General features: G+C 39.2%; 1 protein-coding gene across 1 annotated transcript in view; it reads left to right on the plus strand.

Moving 5' to 3' along the window:
* The window catches only part of HIBCH (3-hydroxyisobutyryl-CoA hydrolase), an 87,981-nt gene that overhangs the window by 51,486 nt on the left and 19,553 nt on the right, over positions 1 to 16,942 (plus strand). Inside the window, exons 8-11 of the mRNA XM_024733646.1 lie at positions 6,734 to 6,879; positions 9,420 to 9,506; positions 13,651 to 13,709; positions 14,578 to 14,659. Coding sequence (XP_024589414.1) covers positions 6,734 to 6,879; positions 9,420 to 9,506; positions 13,651 to 13,709; positions 14,578 to 14,659 — 374 coding nt within the window. The remainder of the gene's footprint in view (positions 1 to 6,733; positions 6,880 to 9,419; positions 9,507 to 13,650; positions 13,710 to 14,577; positions 14,660 to 16,942) is intronic.

Consider the following 16,942-nt stretch of genomic DNA (forward strand, 5'->3'; position numbering starts at 1 on the left):
ATTACTTTGATTGGTTTTTTTAACATTAAAGTAACCCTGCTTTGCTGGAATAAATCTCACTCAGTATGATGTGTCCTACTTTTTATATGTTGTTGGGTTTGATACACAAAAATTTTATTTGGAATTTTTGCATCTATGTTCATGAGGGATATTGGTCTGTAGTTTTCTGGTAACATCATTTTGGTATCAGGGTAATGCTGGGTTCATATCTGGAAAGGTTCGGGTAGAATTGATTCTTTTTTTTTCTTTTTTTTCATGTGTTTGGTAGAATTCACCAGCGAAGCCATCTAGGTCTAGAGTTTTCTTTGTGGAGAGGTTTTTAACTACAAATTCAAAATCTTTAATAGATGTAGGCTATTCAAGTTATCTGGGGTTTTCTGCACAAACTTTAGTAATTTGGGTCTTTTAAGGAGTTTGTCCATTTATTAGCATAAAGTTCATTTCCTTATTATCTTTTTAGTATCTGTAGAATCTATAGTAATACCTGGCTCTCTCATCTTTTTTTTTTTTGGTCATGCCATGCAGCATTTGGGATCTTAGTTCCCTGACCAGGGATCAAACCTGTGCCCCCTGCATTGGGAGCGTGGAGTTTTAACCACTGGACAGCCAGGGGAGTCCCTCTCTCATTCTTTTTTTTTTTTTTTTTTTTTTTTTCCGGTATGCGGGCCTCTCACTGTTGTGGCCTCTCCCGTTGCGGAGCACAGGCTCCTGACGCGCAGGCTCAGCAGCCATGGCTTATCAGCCCGGCCGCTCCACAGTATGTGGGATATTCCCGGACCGGGGCACGAACCCATGTCCCCTGCATCAGCAGGCGGACTCTCAACCACTGCGCCACCAGGGAAGCCCTCTCATTCTTGATATTAGTAATTTGTCTTCTCTTTCTTTTTCTGATCACTGTAATTAGAGGTTTATTAATTTTATTGATCTCAAAATAAGTTTTTTGGTTTTCTGTTTTATTGATTTCTGCTCTGATATTTATTACTTCCTTCTACTTACTTGAAGTTTTATCTCCTTTCTCTAGTCTCCTAAGGTGAAACCTGAGGTCATTGATATGAGACCCAGGTATAGAATTCTATTCTGATGTTTAAATGTCAGTACTTTAAAGATTTTGCTACACCATCTTCTCATTTATGTTGTTTTCCATGAGAAGTCTGCTTTTATCCTTATCTTCGTTCCTCTGTAAATAAGTGTCTTTTTTTTTTCTTTTCTCTGGCTGCTCTTAAGATTTTCTGCTGATCACTTGTTTTGGTGTGCCTTGATCCCTTGATTATGACGTACCTTTTTGTAGCTTTCTTCCTGTTTCTTATGATTGTGTTTATTGGGCTAGTTAGTTTTATAGTTTTTGTCAGATTTGGAAATTTTGACATTATTTCTTCAAATATTTTTCTGTCCCTCCATTTCCTTTTCAGGAACTCCATTTAAACTTTTGTTAAGCTCACTCATGTATTGTTGATTTTTTTATTTCTTTTTTTTATTTTAGATATTTGCTATTCATATGTTTTCAAGTTCACTAATCCTTTCTTTTGCAAAGTCAAAACTGCCCTTAATCCCATTCATGTATTTTTTAGCTTATACATTCATCTTAGTTTTCATCTATAGTAGTATCGTTTGGGTCTTTTTAAAAATATATATTATTTGTTATTTCTTTTTTAAAATTTATTTATTTTATTGATTTATTTTTGGCTGTGTTTGGGTCTTTGTTGCTGCGCGTCGGCCTTCTCTAGTTGCGGAGAGTGGAGGCTACTCTTCATTGCGGTGTGTGGGCTTCTCATTGCAGTGGCTTCTCTTGTTGTGGAGCACGGGCTCTAGGCACACGGGCTTCAGTAGTTGTGGCATGTGGGCTCAGAATTTGTGGCGTGTGGGCTCTGGAGTGCAGGCTCAGTAGTTGTGTCTCACGGGCTTTGTTGCTCCACGGCATGTGAATCTTCCCAGGCCAGGGCTCGAACCTGTGTCCCCTGCATTGGCAGGCGGATTCATAACCACTGTGCCACCAGGGAAACTCCTCTTATTTGCTTTTATTTAACTTTTTGAACATATGGTATATGTTTATTATAACTGTGTTGATGTCCTTGTTTGCTAATTCTTATGTTTATGTCAGTTCTGGGTCAGTTTTTCTCATTTTGTTTTTTTGTTTTATTTGTCTTTATAGATAATGTTACAACATTTCAAACTTTATTCAAACACATTAGTGGTGGCAAAGAGCACAAACGAGTGACAGGCACGATTGCTAACGCCAGGATCAAAGGCCAGGAAGGAGCTTGAGAGAGCCTGTTGGTCCCTGCCTTCCCCACACCTTACTGTCACTTTCTTTTTTTTTTTTACTGGCATATAGTTGCTTTACACTGCTGTGTCAATTTCTGCTGTACAGCAAAGTGAATCAGCCTTATGTATACATATGTCCCTTCTTGCTTGGATTTCCTGCCCATTTAGGTCAACACAGAGCACTGAGTAGAATTCCCTGTGCTATACAGTAGGTTCTCATTAGTTATCTATTTTATACATAGTAGTGTATATATGTCAATCCCAATCTCCCAATTCACCTCCCCCACCTTTTCCCCCTTCGTGTCCATACATTTGTTCTCTACATCTGTGTCTCTGTTTCTGCTTTGCAAGTAAGATCATCTATACCATTTTTCTAGATTCCACATATATGTGTTGATATACAATATTTGTTTTTCTCTTTCTGACTTACTTTACTCCGTATGACAGTCTCTTGGTCTTTCCATGTCTCTGCAACAGTTCTGGATCAGTTTTGATTGATTGTTTTATCATGTCATCATGGGTGGCAATTTCTTGCTTTTTTAGATTCCTGGTAATTTTTGACTGGATTCTAGACATTGTAAGCTTTACTTTGTTGAGTGCTGGATATTTTTGTATAGATGGTTCCCAACTTACACTTTTTTGATTTTACAATGGTGCAAAAGCAATATACATGTAGTAGAAACTGTACTTTGAACTTTGACCTTTTCTTTGGCCGGCCATATCCGGTACCATACTCTCATGTGATGCTGGGCAGTGGCAGCGAGCCATAGCTCCTATGCAGCCACACAATCACAAGGATAAATAACTGATACTTAGAACCTTTTTTGTTTTTCACTTTTAGCATAAGTCAATAAATTATATGAGATATTCAACACTTTATTATAAAATAGGCCTTGTGTTAGATGATCTTGCCCAACTTTAGGCTAATGTAAGTGTTCTGAGCACATTTAAGATAGGCTAGGCTGAGCTATGATGTTTGGAAGTTAGGTGTATTAAATGCATTTTTGTCCTATGGTATTTTCAACTTATGATTTGTGATGGATTTATCAGGATGTAACCCCAATGTAAATTGAGGAAGATCTATATTCTTATAAATATTCTTGAGCTTGCTTCTGGGATGAGGTTATGTTACTTGGAAACAGTTTGTTCCTTTCAGGTCTTTTAGTTTTTTTTAAAAAAATTTATTATTATTATTATTTTTAGATGCCAGGTTGGAGCAGTGCTCAGGCTAGGGCTAATCATTCCCTACTACTGAAATGAGACCCTTCTTTGCCTTCTACTCAGTGCCCCCACGAATCCTGAGTTCTCACAGTCTGATTGGTGGGAACAGGCACTATTCTCAGCCCTGTGTAGGTTCCCAGTACTGTTCTCTATAATCCTTTCCTGTGGTTCTTTCCATAACCTCAGGCAGTTTCTTCATACACATGTACTGATCAGTACCAAGCTGAGGACTTAAGGGAGACACTATGCAGATCTCCAGAGTTTTCTCTCTGTGCAGCTCTCTCCTCTCTGGTACTCTCTTCTGGGAATTCTGTCTGCCTCAGTCTCCCTGGATTCTTAGCTTTATTCCCCTCAAATCAAGGGCTGTTCTGGGCCTGGACATTCTCTCAAGGCTTTAAGCTGGAGCTTTTGTAGAGTTTACCTCACTTGTTTTCAGATATTCAGAGATCACTTACCTTTATTCCCTGATGGTCCAGTTTGTTGAAAACTGGTATTTTGTATATTTTCTATAGTTATTTCAAGTAGGAGAGTAAATTTAGTCCCTCTTACTCCGTCTTATCCAAAGTGTAATTCTTCTGGATGGCTACTTTAGATTAGATGGTTAAAGATGTTTTCCAAGGAGATGTCCTTTAGGTTGAGATTTGAATGACAAGAGGGAAGCAGCTATATTAATATCTTAGAACAGAATACTGTGGTGTTAAGAAGTTAGTCTAAAGCAAGAATAAAGCTTTACCAGTTCAAGAAACCAAATAGAGTCAGCTGTCTGAATCAAGGGCAGGAGTGTTATACTGTGCTCTTCAAGAGGTACACAGGGACCTCTGGTGACGAGTTTGGATTTAAACCTAAACATTATGGGAAACTGTGGGAGAGTTTAAAGCAGGGAGTGGCATGGTCTGGTTTACATTTTAATGCCATCATTCTGGCTGCTTTAAGGATAATGGATTGTAGGGGGTGCAAGAGTAGAGAGGCTTGTTAGGAGGTCATTACATTAATCTAGAGCTCTGCTGTCTGATACTGTAGCCACTAACCACAGATGGCTATTTAATATAAATTAAATTTAAATAAATTCAGTTCCTCAGTTGCAGAGTGTTTAATAGCCACATCTGGTTAGTGGCAGCATAGATTATAGAACATTTTCATCATCATAGAAAATTCTATTGGATAGCACAGGTCTAGAGAGAGATAATTTTAAGCTTGGAGTAATATGGAGCTATAGAGTTGGAATAGAGTAGATAGATTTAGAAAATGTTTTGGAGTTAACTTGCTTGCTGATATAATGAATCAGGAATAACTCCAAGGTGTTTAGGTAGTGCTACTAGATGGATGAGGCCAATTAGGGAAGGAACAGTATGGTTGGAGGGATGAGAATCAGGAGTTGTGTTTTTGCCATGTTATATCTGGGATGCTTATTATCTATGTGGCTAAATCTAGAATGCAGATTTGAGAGTTTGTATTCAAGGGAAAAAGGCATAACTAGATAGACAGATTTGGGACTGTATTGGTCTGCTAGGGCTGCCATAACAAAATACCAAGACTGGGTAGCTTAAACAACATTTATTCCTCCCAGTCCTGGAAGCTGGAAGTCCAACATCAAGGTATTGGCAGGTTTGGTTTCACCCAAGGCCCCTGTCCTTGGCTTGTAGACAGCTGCCTTCTCTCTGTCCTCACATGGCCTTTCCTTTGTGTGTGCCCTCAGTGTCTCTTCCTCTTACAAGGACACCAGTCCTATTAGATAAGGCCCCCACTCTTATAACCTCATTTAACCTTAATTACCTCTTTAGAGGTCCTTTTCTCCAAATTGTCACATTGTGGGGTTAGGACTTCAGCTTAAGAATTTTGGGACACCATTTGGGACACAATTCCGTCCCTAACAGGGACTGATCCGCATATAGATATTATCTAAAGCTGTAAGAGCTAAGGAAATGCGTGTGTGGGGTATCGGAGAGCCTCAGATGAGGCCTGGGCACAGCAGTGGGCACAGGTCCAGCAAGGGAGGTGGAGCCAGTAAGGGGAACTGGAAAGAAGCAGCCATTGAGGCACAGGGCGAAGGGGGAGAATGTGGGGCCCTGGAACACACAGAAGTGTTTTCACTTGGGCAGAGTGCTCCTGAGGTTCAGCAGCAAGTAGGAATGGATATTGAGGAACAGAAAGACGACCAGAGTGGCTGGAGTATAGTGAGTGAGTAGTAAGAGATGTAATTGAAAAAGTGGTCAGGGGCCTTGAAGACTGATAAAGGTGTTAGTTGTTTTTTTTTTAATTAATTAATTTTTTTTTTTTTTTTTTCGGTATGCGGGCCTCTCCCGTTGCGGAGCACAGGCTCCGGACGCGCAGGCTCAGCGGCCATGGCTCACGGCCCAGCCGCTCCGCGGCATGTGGGATCTTCCCGGACCGGGGCATGAACCCGCATCCCCTGCATTGGCAGGCGGACTCTCAACCACTGCACCACCAGGGAAGCCCCCAAGGAACTTTTTGACATGTAGAACTGGGAAGAATTTGAATGCTTGTATTTTTATCTGAATTAATTGAAGCAATTTTCAAATAGATAGGTGGATTATAAACCTAGAGGGTCACAATTGTTTAAGGAGCTCTTAAACACCAAAAAGTAGTGTACTGGCAAGTATTTGGATATATGCTATTTTTAGTTGTTGCCAGTAGAGAGAGTAAGGGAATTTAAAAAATACTCATGGTTAAGAAAAGAGTAAGTGCAAGTGATTTAATTAGGTATAAACTTGTTCATTTAGTAGGACTAATGGTTATCACATCACTTTAAGTATCTTGAATATTAGATAATTGATGGTTTGGACATTGATTAAATGGTAATAATAATTTATCACATAATAGCCTTAGATTACATATATTTTTTCCTGTGCTTATCATTTGGAAAGAAAATATTGCTTCAGTCTTTACCTACATTGGAGACTCTTAAAAAGTAGTAGTAGAGATGAGTAATTTAAGTAATATTTATCAAGTAGTTATATCCAGAACATTGTGCCGTCATATCCGTTATTGACTTCTATAGAAATGAAACATGAAAAATTTGAAAAGTACCCCAATTAAGTTAGCACAATTTATAGCAAGTCTTTTGTGACATTGATTGCATTGTATAGTACGTTGTAGTACTGTGGTATAGTAATAATATTTTTACTATAGATTCAGACTCCAGAGAAAAATGGCTCTTTGATCTCAAGTAAAGAGAGCTGAATTTATCTTTTTCATTTGAATCATTGTCTCTTTTTGTTTTTAATTACAGGGCTATTCCCTGATGTGGGTGGAGGTTATTTCTTGCCACGACTTCAAGGAAAACTTGGGTGCTTCCTTGCATTAACAGGATTCAGGCTGAAAGGAAGAGATGTGTATGCAGCAGGAATTGCTACACACTTTGTAGATTCTGAAAAGGTAATTACTTGGATGATTGCAATTTGTGTTGTTTGGAATAGCTCATGGGGAGGCAGTATGAGTGGTTGAGATTACAGGCTTTGGTCTACATGGGTGTGAACCCTACATGTACCCTTAAAGCTGTGTGACCCTGGGGAAGGTGCTTAAGCTATCCAATCCTCATTTCCTCATATGCAAAATGGAAATAATTATATCTGGATCCAGGGCTGTTTTGCCTGGTACCTTCAGTGAATATTTTTTAATGAATAATTATAGTCTGTTTAAAAAAAAGTAATATTTTAAGAAAGTCTAATATATAAAAATCTGAATTTATGTATAAAAAGATAGGCTTTTATAAAGATATTTTTGAAAGATTCTTTTGTTTGTTAGTTTCCCTAGTGCATTTAAAAGTTTGTAAAATATGGTCTTAAAAACTCTTCTGAAGGGTATCTGTTGTAAGGGACACATATTACTTACCTTGGTCTTAAAACATTTTTCTTAAACAGCACGGTCAGTTTTCTTAGCTCAGGATAGCACAGTGGCAAAGGATGTGCAGATGGACAGCCTGGTTTTAAATCTTAGCTTGAATTTATCCTCTTTAGCCCCAGTTTTCCCATCTCCACATTGAGGACGGCAGTTTTATCATAGCAGTTGAAAGTCATTGTGTTAAATGTAACAGAAGGCCCAGTTCAAGGTGGTTTTGCCTTAGAACTCCCAGCAAGAGATTTGGGATTTTTCTGCTTCAGCTGGCTTAGCTCAGTCTTATTGAACTGACTTGTTCCTGAACCACATGGGTGGGTGGAATACACTGGCTAATCTATCCTAGCTAATGTGCTCCATCCCTGGAACTGTGGGGTAAAGTCAGTTTCCCAGGAAACCAATGGATTTCTGATCTTGAGGGAGGGGTGTTATGTGATAGGGGAAGGAATGCTATTAAAATGTATCAAGTATACAAAGTTGAAAGTTGTCCCCTTACACTGTTACGAGGGCCTTCCATCACATTTGCCTGAATTTTCAGATATTTCTCTTTTTTAGATCTTTGTGGGCATCCTTGGTCACATTGAGTAGATGGCTGTCTCATTCTTCCCTTGAGCTGTAACAGGAAGCAAACATGGGTACTCCATTATTTGCTCTGGAGGGACACGCTTGATTATAGTGGAATTTGGTTAAGGATGGGGGAGAGAGCTGATCCACAGCCCTTTCTTCTCTTAGTCAGATTGCCCAGTAATATATGCAGTGCATAGCCTACCATTTACAGGGCCTGTAGTGGATAACAGAAATGAATAATACACATTGGGAATGGGGCTAGAGGTGGGTACAAAAGATAAAAAACCATCTGTATCATCTGACAGAGTAAAGTATGGTAAGTGTACAAACAATACAAAGAAAGGATTCAACGGATTGAATCCATTGAAGGAAGAGCTTACTTATAATAAAGGACTGGAAGTTTTCTCATAGAGGTTGCAGTTCAGCTGGGCCTTAAGATAAGTATTGTCAGGAGAAGTTTTTCTGGATAGAGGAGACTAATGAGCAAGCCCCATAGGGGTAGGAAAACATTAGCTGTGTTTTAGAAACAGTAAAAAGTCCATTTGGCTGAGTGTAGGAAGAGGTATATGAGGGATATAGGGGGAAAGCTGTTGGAGGACAGAGGGAACGAAAAGTACCCACCGAACTGAGAAGGTGTCTTGAGACCAAAAAATGAGGCAGGCGGCTCCATATAATCAGTGGATCAGTTTGTTAGAGGGTAACTTATGCTCAGGGTGGCATTGGGCGAACAGTGATCTGGCAGCATTCACAACTGCACCTGCACTGCTGAGGGGCCACTGGGATAGTTTATAGTTGACCTTCGGGTATGGGGGTGTATGCTTGGAAACAGGACATGCATTCCTAAATTGGGGTTTATGAATGGGTAACTCGTCTCTTGGGCACTGGGAATACATACATCATCGAGAGTCTTCATCATTGTTTGGGGACTAACAGAGCATGGAGGCCACTTGGTCCTAATGATTATTAAACGATGTCTATTAACTATTGATACAAAGCCCTTGATGACAGAGAAGTGATTTACCACACAGTACAGTCCTGGGTAGGGTCAGTGGAAGGGCAGGAGGAACTGTATGGGCCCAAGATGGTGTCAGTTATGTTAATAGCCATACAAGAGTTAAGTGTGGCTATATTATAGACCTGTGCATTGACTATAGTAGCCATTAGTCGCATGTGGCAATTTTCATTAAAATTAATTAAAATAAAATTTATAATTGGGATCTTTAGTTGCAACACTACATTTCAAGTGCTTAATAGCTAGAGGGAAACAAAGATGAATGTCTCTATTTCTCCTCTTCAATTTCTTTCGTTTTTATCCATTCCTTGCAAGGCAGCATTTACTTTGTGGGAATGTGTGTGCTTTCAACTTCAGTGAAAATTGCCTTCATTGACTCAGCTGAAGGGACAGTATCATAATTTTAAGACAGGGATTTTAAAAAAGAATATAAGATTTCTAAAGAAAAAATATTCTGTGTTGCTGTGGTGTTTTAAATGTTTTCCTTTACCCCCCCCTGTAGTTGGGCATGTTAGAAGAAGATTTGTTAGCCCTGAAATCTCCTTCAAAAGAAAATATTGCAGAAGTCTTAGAAACTTACCATGCAAAGGTAATCTTGTCAGTATTCTAACCTCAGATTTTAATTCATGGGGAAGGGGAAGTGACTGAAAAATTAGCAGTTGGTGAATATTATAGTTTGTGGATATAAATAAATTACTGGGATTTATTTACTTTAAAGCTTGTTGGGAGTATCAGTGCTTCACAATCATTAGGATGGCCATCTGAGAAGATGACTTCTTTACATGCAACTACACAGCTTGTTTTCTCATTTCCGGTGAATTTCAGTGCATAGCCTTGTGATTGGCCCTTGCAAGGGCTTTTTACAACACACTGTGACATTTGTGTAATGGAGGTTCAGTGTTGATGCTATTTGTGGAGCTGCTAAAGTGAAACTCTGGTCTATATCGAAATATGATAATAACATACGATGCAGTGGTTTCTTTTAATTCCTTTTGTTGTCTAACTTAAATTCTCTTTTAAGAGCCAAGAATCTATAAAAATGCTACGTGACTTCTAGTTAAACATGATAGATGCCATATATGCTCCCTCCTGAAACCCCACTAAAATTGTGGTAAAGGAATAAGAAAGGCAGGAATCCACAAAGAGAAATAGAACAGAAAAGGAGACAGTGGCAGGCATAAGATGTCAGGATTTTGGAAGCTTGAAAGTGGAATGATGAGGGCAACTACTTTAGACCTGAGAACACTGAACTCAGTGGGGGAAGCCAATAAGAAGTAAGCCAGTTCTTTCTGTAGACTCTTTGTAGGGTACCAGCTCCCTTTGACAGGCCTCGCTGGCTAAGGGCAGGGATAGGTGAGGTGCTCTCCTGAAAAGAGGCAGAACATATTAAATGGGAAGAATTTTGGCCTCTTTTCCTAGTTGGTTTCCAGAACTCTTATGTACCATCTATCTAAGCTTGGGCAGCCATAACAAAAATACCGTAGACTTGGTGGCTTAAACAACAGAAATTTCTCATAGTTCTGGAGGCTGGAAGGTCCAAGATCAAGGTGCCAGCCTATTAGGTTCCTGGTGAGGAACCTCTTCCTGTTTTGCAGATGAATGCCTTCCTGCTGTGTCCTCACATAGCAGAGAGAGAAAGTGAGCTCTCTCAGGTCTCTGCTTATAAGGGCGCTAATCCCATCCTGAGGGCTCCATCCTTTTGACTTAATTACCTCCCAAAGGCCTCACCCCCAGATACTATCACATTGGGATTAAGATTTCAACATGAATTTTGTGGGGGCACAAACAGTTAGTCAGTAGCACCATCCTACTCCCAAGCAGTTCATTAGAAGCAAAAGAAAACCTGTAGCTATTGACATTCTAGCACCCCTCTATGAAAAAAACATCCAGGCCTGATCATCTCATAATGCATCAGACAATTGATAGTCCCATAACTGCAATTGACATTACACACAACACAAAGCTTCCTAATTTTAGTGCTTCACATAGAATAACAAGGATTGCCAGGCATTAAAAACCGGAGATTGGCTAAAATAAAAAATGTACTTGAAGGAAGTAGGCAATGCAAGGAGAAGAAGGAACCCTAACAATTATAGGTTTGGTTGTTTTTATTTTTATCTTCAGATAAGAGGAAAATATTTCATCTGTGAAATAAGAACAGATGTTACAAAGAGAAATAGTTAAAGAATAAAAAGAAATTTAAAATGTGACAGCGAAATGGGGGAAAACCTCACAACAGCTTAGATTAAAATTGATGGATGAGGAAGACTCTAAGAGGATAATAAGGTGGAAAATGGAGAGAAAAGAAAACTTGGTATTATTCCAGGAGGTCCAAACCTGTTAGGAATTTGTAACAGAGGAGAGGAAATATTTAGAGAAACGGTAACCGTTCTCTGACAAAATTACCCAGAACAGAAGAACATGAGTACAGATTCATGGGCCCTGAATAGTTAGTGTATGAATATGAATACAGAGCATGTGAGCATTTCATCAGATTTTGTCAAAGCATCTGACAGTCTCTTACGTTGTCAAATTGGGTAAATGTGGGATGGATTATAGTGTGTGGGGGGTTGAAGCGCCTTCCCAAGGAGTTCTGTTAAATGTTTGGGTATTAGGCTGTAAGTGAAGCCGTCTTGGCCTTCTCTTAGTCAGTGTTTTCCTCAGTGATTTGGATGAGAATGTTGATGGTGTTTTGATCAGACTGATTTGAAACTAAGAAACTAAGTTAAATTAGGTAAACATGTTTGTGAAAGAAAAAAAAAACCAAGTTCAGAGTGATCTGTTTAATAGTAAAAATGTGAAATTTGATAAATGTGTTGGGAAACCCTCCATGTGTTTTCCTTTCCTTCTCATTACTGCCACATTCACAACACTCCTGACTCCAGACGTGTTGGTTTTCCACACATCAGGCAGTTCTCCACGACACAAGCTGGGTGTCTTATGATTCCTTTCAATGCTGACACTGTCTACCTGAGGTTCGCATCAGATCCCACAACTTAACGGGCCAAGTCCCACAAGTTGGACCCTACTTTACACACCAGTCACAAATCCCAGGTTGTCACCTGTACTTCTCACTGACTGGCAATAAATTGGGGTTCTCATGACCCCCTCCTTGGGTTTGATAATTTGCTAGAATGACTCACAGACCTCAGGGAAACACTTAACATTTATTGGTTTATTATGAAGGATATGAATGCACAGCTTGATGAAGAGATACATAGGGTGAGGTCCAGAGGGGCCTCAAGCCCAGGAGCTTCTGTCCCCATGAAGTTGGGGTGAGCCACTCACTCTCCCTGCATGTTCATCAACGTAGAAACTCTCCAAACCCCATCTTTTGGAGTTTTTATGACAGCTTCATTATGTAGGCATGATTGATTAAATCATTGACATTGGTGATCGAACTCAATCTCCAGCGCTTTTCCCCTCACTGGAGGTGGAGATGGGGGAGGTGTGGGATTAGATAGTGGAGTATGGCACTGCAACTTCCCTTGGTTGGTTCCCCTGGCAACCAGCCCCCATCCTTAGGGCTTTCCTATAGTCACCTCAGTAACATAAACAAAGGTGTGATTGAAAGGGGCTTGTTGTGAATAACAAAAGACAGCCATTTCACCTTTATTTCAGGAACCGAAGACAAAAGACCATATATTATAACAAAAGGTGATCTACTTAGGGGTTTTCATGGGTTTTTGGGAGCTGTGAGCCTGGAACAAAAGGCCAAATATATGGACGAAGACCAAATACATATTTTTTATTTTACATCACAGTATCACAATAGAGATAATTGTATTTCAGTCCAGGGTACCAAATTCATAAGTACAGGATGGGAGAAATGTAGCCTACAATGGCACCAGTTTTAAAAAAAGTTTTAACTGCCCAGTGTAAATCACAGCATAATAGGACTGCCCCCAAACTAACCTAGAGTTAGTCCTGTTATTTAAAGCATTGTATCCAAAACAAGGGTATGTGGAACCTTGTTGTTCTTTGCTATGATTCAGCCACGTCTGCAGCTAAGGTACATGTACCACACTTTAAGAATGACCTTGATAAACTGGAATTTGTACATAAGAAGGACCTGGATTGTGAGGGGACTCAAAACTGCACTGTGTGAGAAAAGATTAACTCAAGGGGGATTAACTAGAACTATAAACATGAGAGGGCTGATTTTTGGTTCAAAAAAAATTTTTTTTTAATCCTAATTATAGTTGTTCAAGTACTTATGAGTTCTTTTCTGAGGTAGTGTTTTTTTTCCCCTGGAGGTCAGTGCTGTGGGGATATCGGGGATATAAGCCTGTGTTTAGACTCATTGCTATCATGGAAAGAAGAAATCGCTTACACATTGTAGTTTTTTTTTTCCCCTGGAGGTCAGTGCTGCGGGGATATCGGGGATGTGGTAGGGATTTCTATATCAGACAGAAATTGGGGCAGGATGACTTCTCAGGTCCCTTGAAATCCTTAAATTCATTGACACACTTTAATGATGACATAATAATATATAATGGCATACAAATAAAAATACAAGAACATTTTTTGCTGTTGATAGTTTTAAGAGCTATTCTGGAATAATACATAGTCTGAATTTTGAACATATGGTAGTAGTTATTTATGAGACTGGATGTAATTTGAGTGAAAGTTGCAATCTGCCACAAAATATATCATTAAATATGGTGAAAATTTTAAGAATTTTTAAGATTTGAGTTGCATCAAATTAATTAAAGATTTTTATTTTCAAACAGTCCAAGATTGATCAAGACAAGTCTTTTATACTTGAGGAACACATGGACAAAATAAACAGGTACTTAAAGAGAGGTGTCAATTATATCTGTTCCTTTGGAAAGACTATATTAAATCGAATTTACTAGTAACGCTGTAATTGTGCTGTGTTTGATAATGCACCAAATTCTGAGATCAGATAACGCAGTTTTTTTTAGTTACCTTTGAAAGTACCTTCCTGCCCACTCCTTCAGGGGGAAATAAACTCATTAAATTTAAGTAATCTATTATGCTGATTCATTTTAGTGATCTTCTCTGAAGGTCTTATCAAGCTGATCAGCAAAAGGTTGTTTTCTTGTTTTTTTGTTTTTTTGTTTTTTGCGTATGTGGGCCTCTCCCTGCTGTGGTCTCTCCCGTTGCGGAGCACAGGCTCCGGACGCGCAGGCTCAGCAGCCATGGCTCACAGGCCCAGCCACTCCACGGCATGTGGGATCTTCCCGGACCGGGGCACGAACCCGTGTCCCCTGCATCGGCAGGCGGACTCTCAACCACTGCGCCACCAGGGAAGCCCCAGCAAAAGGTTTTGTGCAATGATTTGAGAGACTGACAGACTGACTTAAACACAAGAGGAGGAAAACTGTTGGAAAATAAGGCAACTATCATTACGTTTTAGAAGCATCAGTTTTTGACAGTTAAGACATAATTTACTTATGTATGATAGATGCAAGAAAGCAGAAGAGAAAATGTAGGCTTTATTTCCCATTAGTGAAGGTAGACTGCAAATACCCAGAGAAACAATGTTCTATTTCATCATCCTGTAACATAGGTTGGAAATTTTTTCATTCTTGAAATAGGGTTTAGGGGAAGCCTGTGTTTAGACTCATTGCTATCATGGAAAGAAGAAATCACTTACACATTGTTGAAATCTTATGTTTCCCTTTTTTTCATAGTTGGTTCTCAGCCAATACTGTGGAACAGATTATTGAAAATTTACAGCAAGATGGTTCATCTTTTGCCCTAGAGCAGTTGAAGGTAATGTATAGATTGTTTCCGCCATGAGAGTGGTGAATTCTTGTAATAGGGAAGCCTCTGAGGGGTGTCAGAGCTCCGTGATGGTGACGTAGCCCACTGAACTCAGTTGAGCTCCAGAAAGTAGTTCCACAAAACCTTTACCTAAACCCAAATGCCTTGTCTACCTGCTGGATATTGACAACAAAGCTAAGCTGTTTTTAGGTCTTTTTGACTGTAACAGAGAAGGACTTCATAAGCATGCTTCATCTCCAGTAGTCCTCCTTGTCTTGAGGGAGAAATGTTCAGGGGTGTTTTTATTAGAAGGGTTGGATCAATGGAGAACAGTCACCTTATAATATATTGCAGTTGTGACGTTAGTCTGTAAGTTCTATTTAATGTGCAACACATCAGTATATGGTCTTTTTAGCAGTAGGTTTAATATGAAAGTGATCCCTTCTAAACTAACAAGAGGCTCCATCTACAGCCATAGCCAAGTCCTAAGCATTGTTTCTCAGTGTTAGGTACACTTTGATCTTTCTTCAACATGACTCAACTGGTAACAGCAGAAGAAAAGCTGTTTTTGTGTAAATGAGTGCATATTGGATACTGACATTCATGGAACTATCACGTGACTGTGAAACTTGGGGTACTTTAGACGTCTAGACAAAGGAAAGAAAATGTATGTTTCCTTTTACTGGAAAGAAAAGGTGGTTTCACTTTATCTGGTAGTATTTTTCAATTTACAGGTATAGTTATAGCATTTCAGTTGTCAGGTAACTTACTGACAAAAAATTTAAATTAAATCTTACCTGTGAAGGTGAAAACATTTCCTCATTCTTAAGGGAATATTAATTTGTCTCTTAGGATCTTATTTAGTATTGGAATTCTATTAACTTTCAAGGATAGGCATAAATTAGAGTAAGTAGACCAGCCATATATTTCCCTAACTCACAAAAGTAATGTTACTGTTAACAGCTTTCAGGAACGTTTGCATAAATGTAGATAACCATTTTATATTTCAAGGATTCTGACTTGAAAGTTGGTTCTCTTGTTTTCAGAGCAATATAGAAACCAGCATTCCTGTTTGTTTGTTTGTTTGTTTTTTCAGCAATAGGGTTAAGTATGCACTTAGCAATTTCATTTGAAAATAGTCATACAGCACATTACCTCGTAGGCTATATATTGAATACTATAAAAGCAGTACAGATAAGCAACTAACCATATTATTTTAAAACCACTGGCCTACCCCAAAACTGAGGGATAGGACTCAGATGGTCTTCCAGTTTTCCTCCCATTTCTCTGGCAATATGTTTATTCTGCGTTCAGAAGAGGGTACTTGGCAAGCCACCCATCACAGCTGGGATCAGCATAAGCACCCTCACTGGAATGACCGATTTTCATTTTTATTCAGTTGACCTGCTCTGTTGAATGAATGTGGCTCCACAGTATTAGTATCTGCTGGGAGTAACATGATGTGGGGATCAGAAATTCCCACTGAGGCTTCCCTGACAGAGACTTAGAAATAGGGCTTCTTTTAATTATGTCAGCCAGAAACACACACCAAGGAACAATCCTGAAGGAGAAGACAGTTGTTAGTGCTTCAGTGACAGGTTTGCAGATCACATGTTTGAACAACTTTTAAAGAAGATTCTAATACTTGTGTCAGTAAACCTCAAGGATTGCTCCTGACCCTGTGGACTCTTCAGGGATTCCTGTCTTCCTTCTGCAGGTCCCAGTGATCTAGTCTGTATTGATGTCTGAAGTTGCAACCATCTACTCCATGTCTTAGGGGTTCCTTTCTCTCTAGGATTGTCCATCGGGAAGGACCTAATCTTTTCAACATACTTGCTTATCATTAAATAAAAACATACAGTTTTTCTTTAATCCTTTCTTTAGATTTTTAACTGCCAGTCACTATAGGATAACATATGGGCTAAAAAAACTGACAAATATGGGGAAGTTGTAAAGAAGTTCCATCTTTACAACTGATGGAATTTTTGTAGTACCTTACATTATGGCTTGATGTCCTTTCTTAGATTTTCCTCCTAAGTTCCAATACACTTTTTTTCTTTTTTTAAATAATGCTGTGGGTTGGAATTCATCAAATCTCCTTTTAATCATTCTTTTGGTGTAGGTTGTTCATGGTGCCAAGCAATCCATGTAAACTAATGGGCTATTTAAACGCCCCGATGGGTAGCCTGTACTAGAGAAGCCTTAACCAAAGACTCCCATTGCGGTATTCTCGTGTGTGTGTGTGTGTGTGTGTGTGTGTGTGTGTGTGTGTGTGTGTGTGTGCGCGCTGTG

Source organism: Neophocaena asiaeorientalis, unplaced genomic scaffold (genome assembly GCF_003031525.2).
Source record: "Neophocaena asiaeorientalis asiaeorientalis breed wild unplaced genomic scaffold, Neophocaena_asiaeorientalis_V1.1 scaffold24, whole genome shotgun sequence".
NCBI classification, from domain to species: domain Eukaryota; kingdom Metazoa; phylum Chordata; class Mammalia; order Artiodactyla; family Phocoenidae; genus Neophocaena; species Neophocaena asiaeorientalis.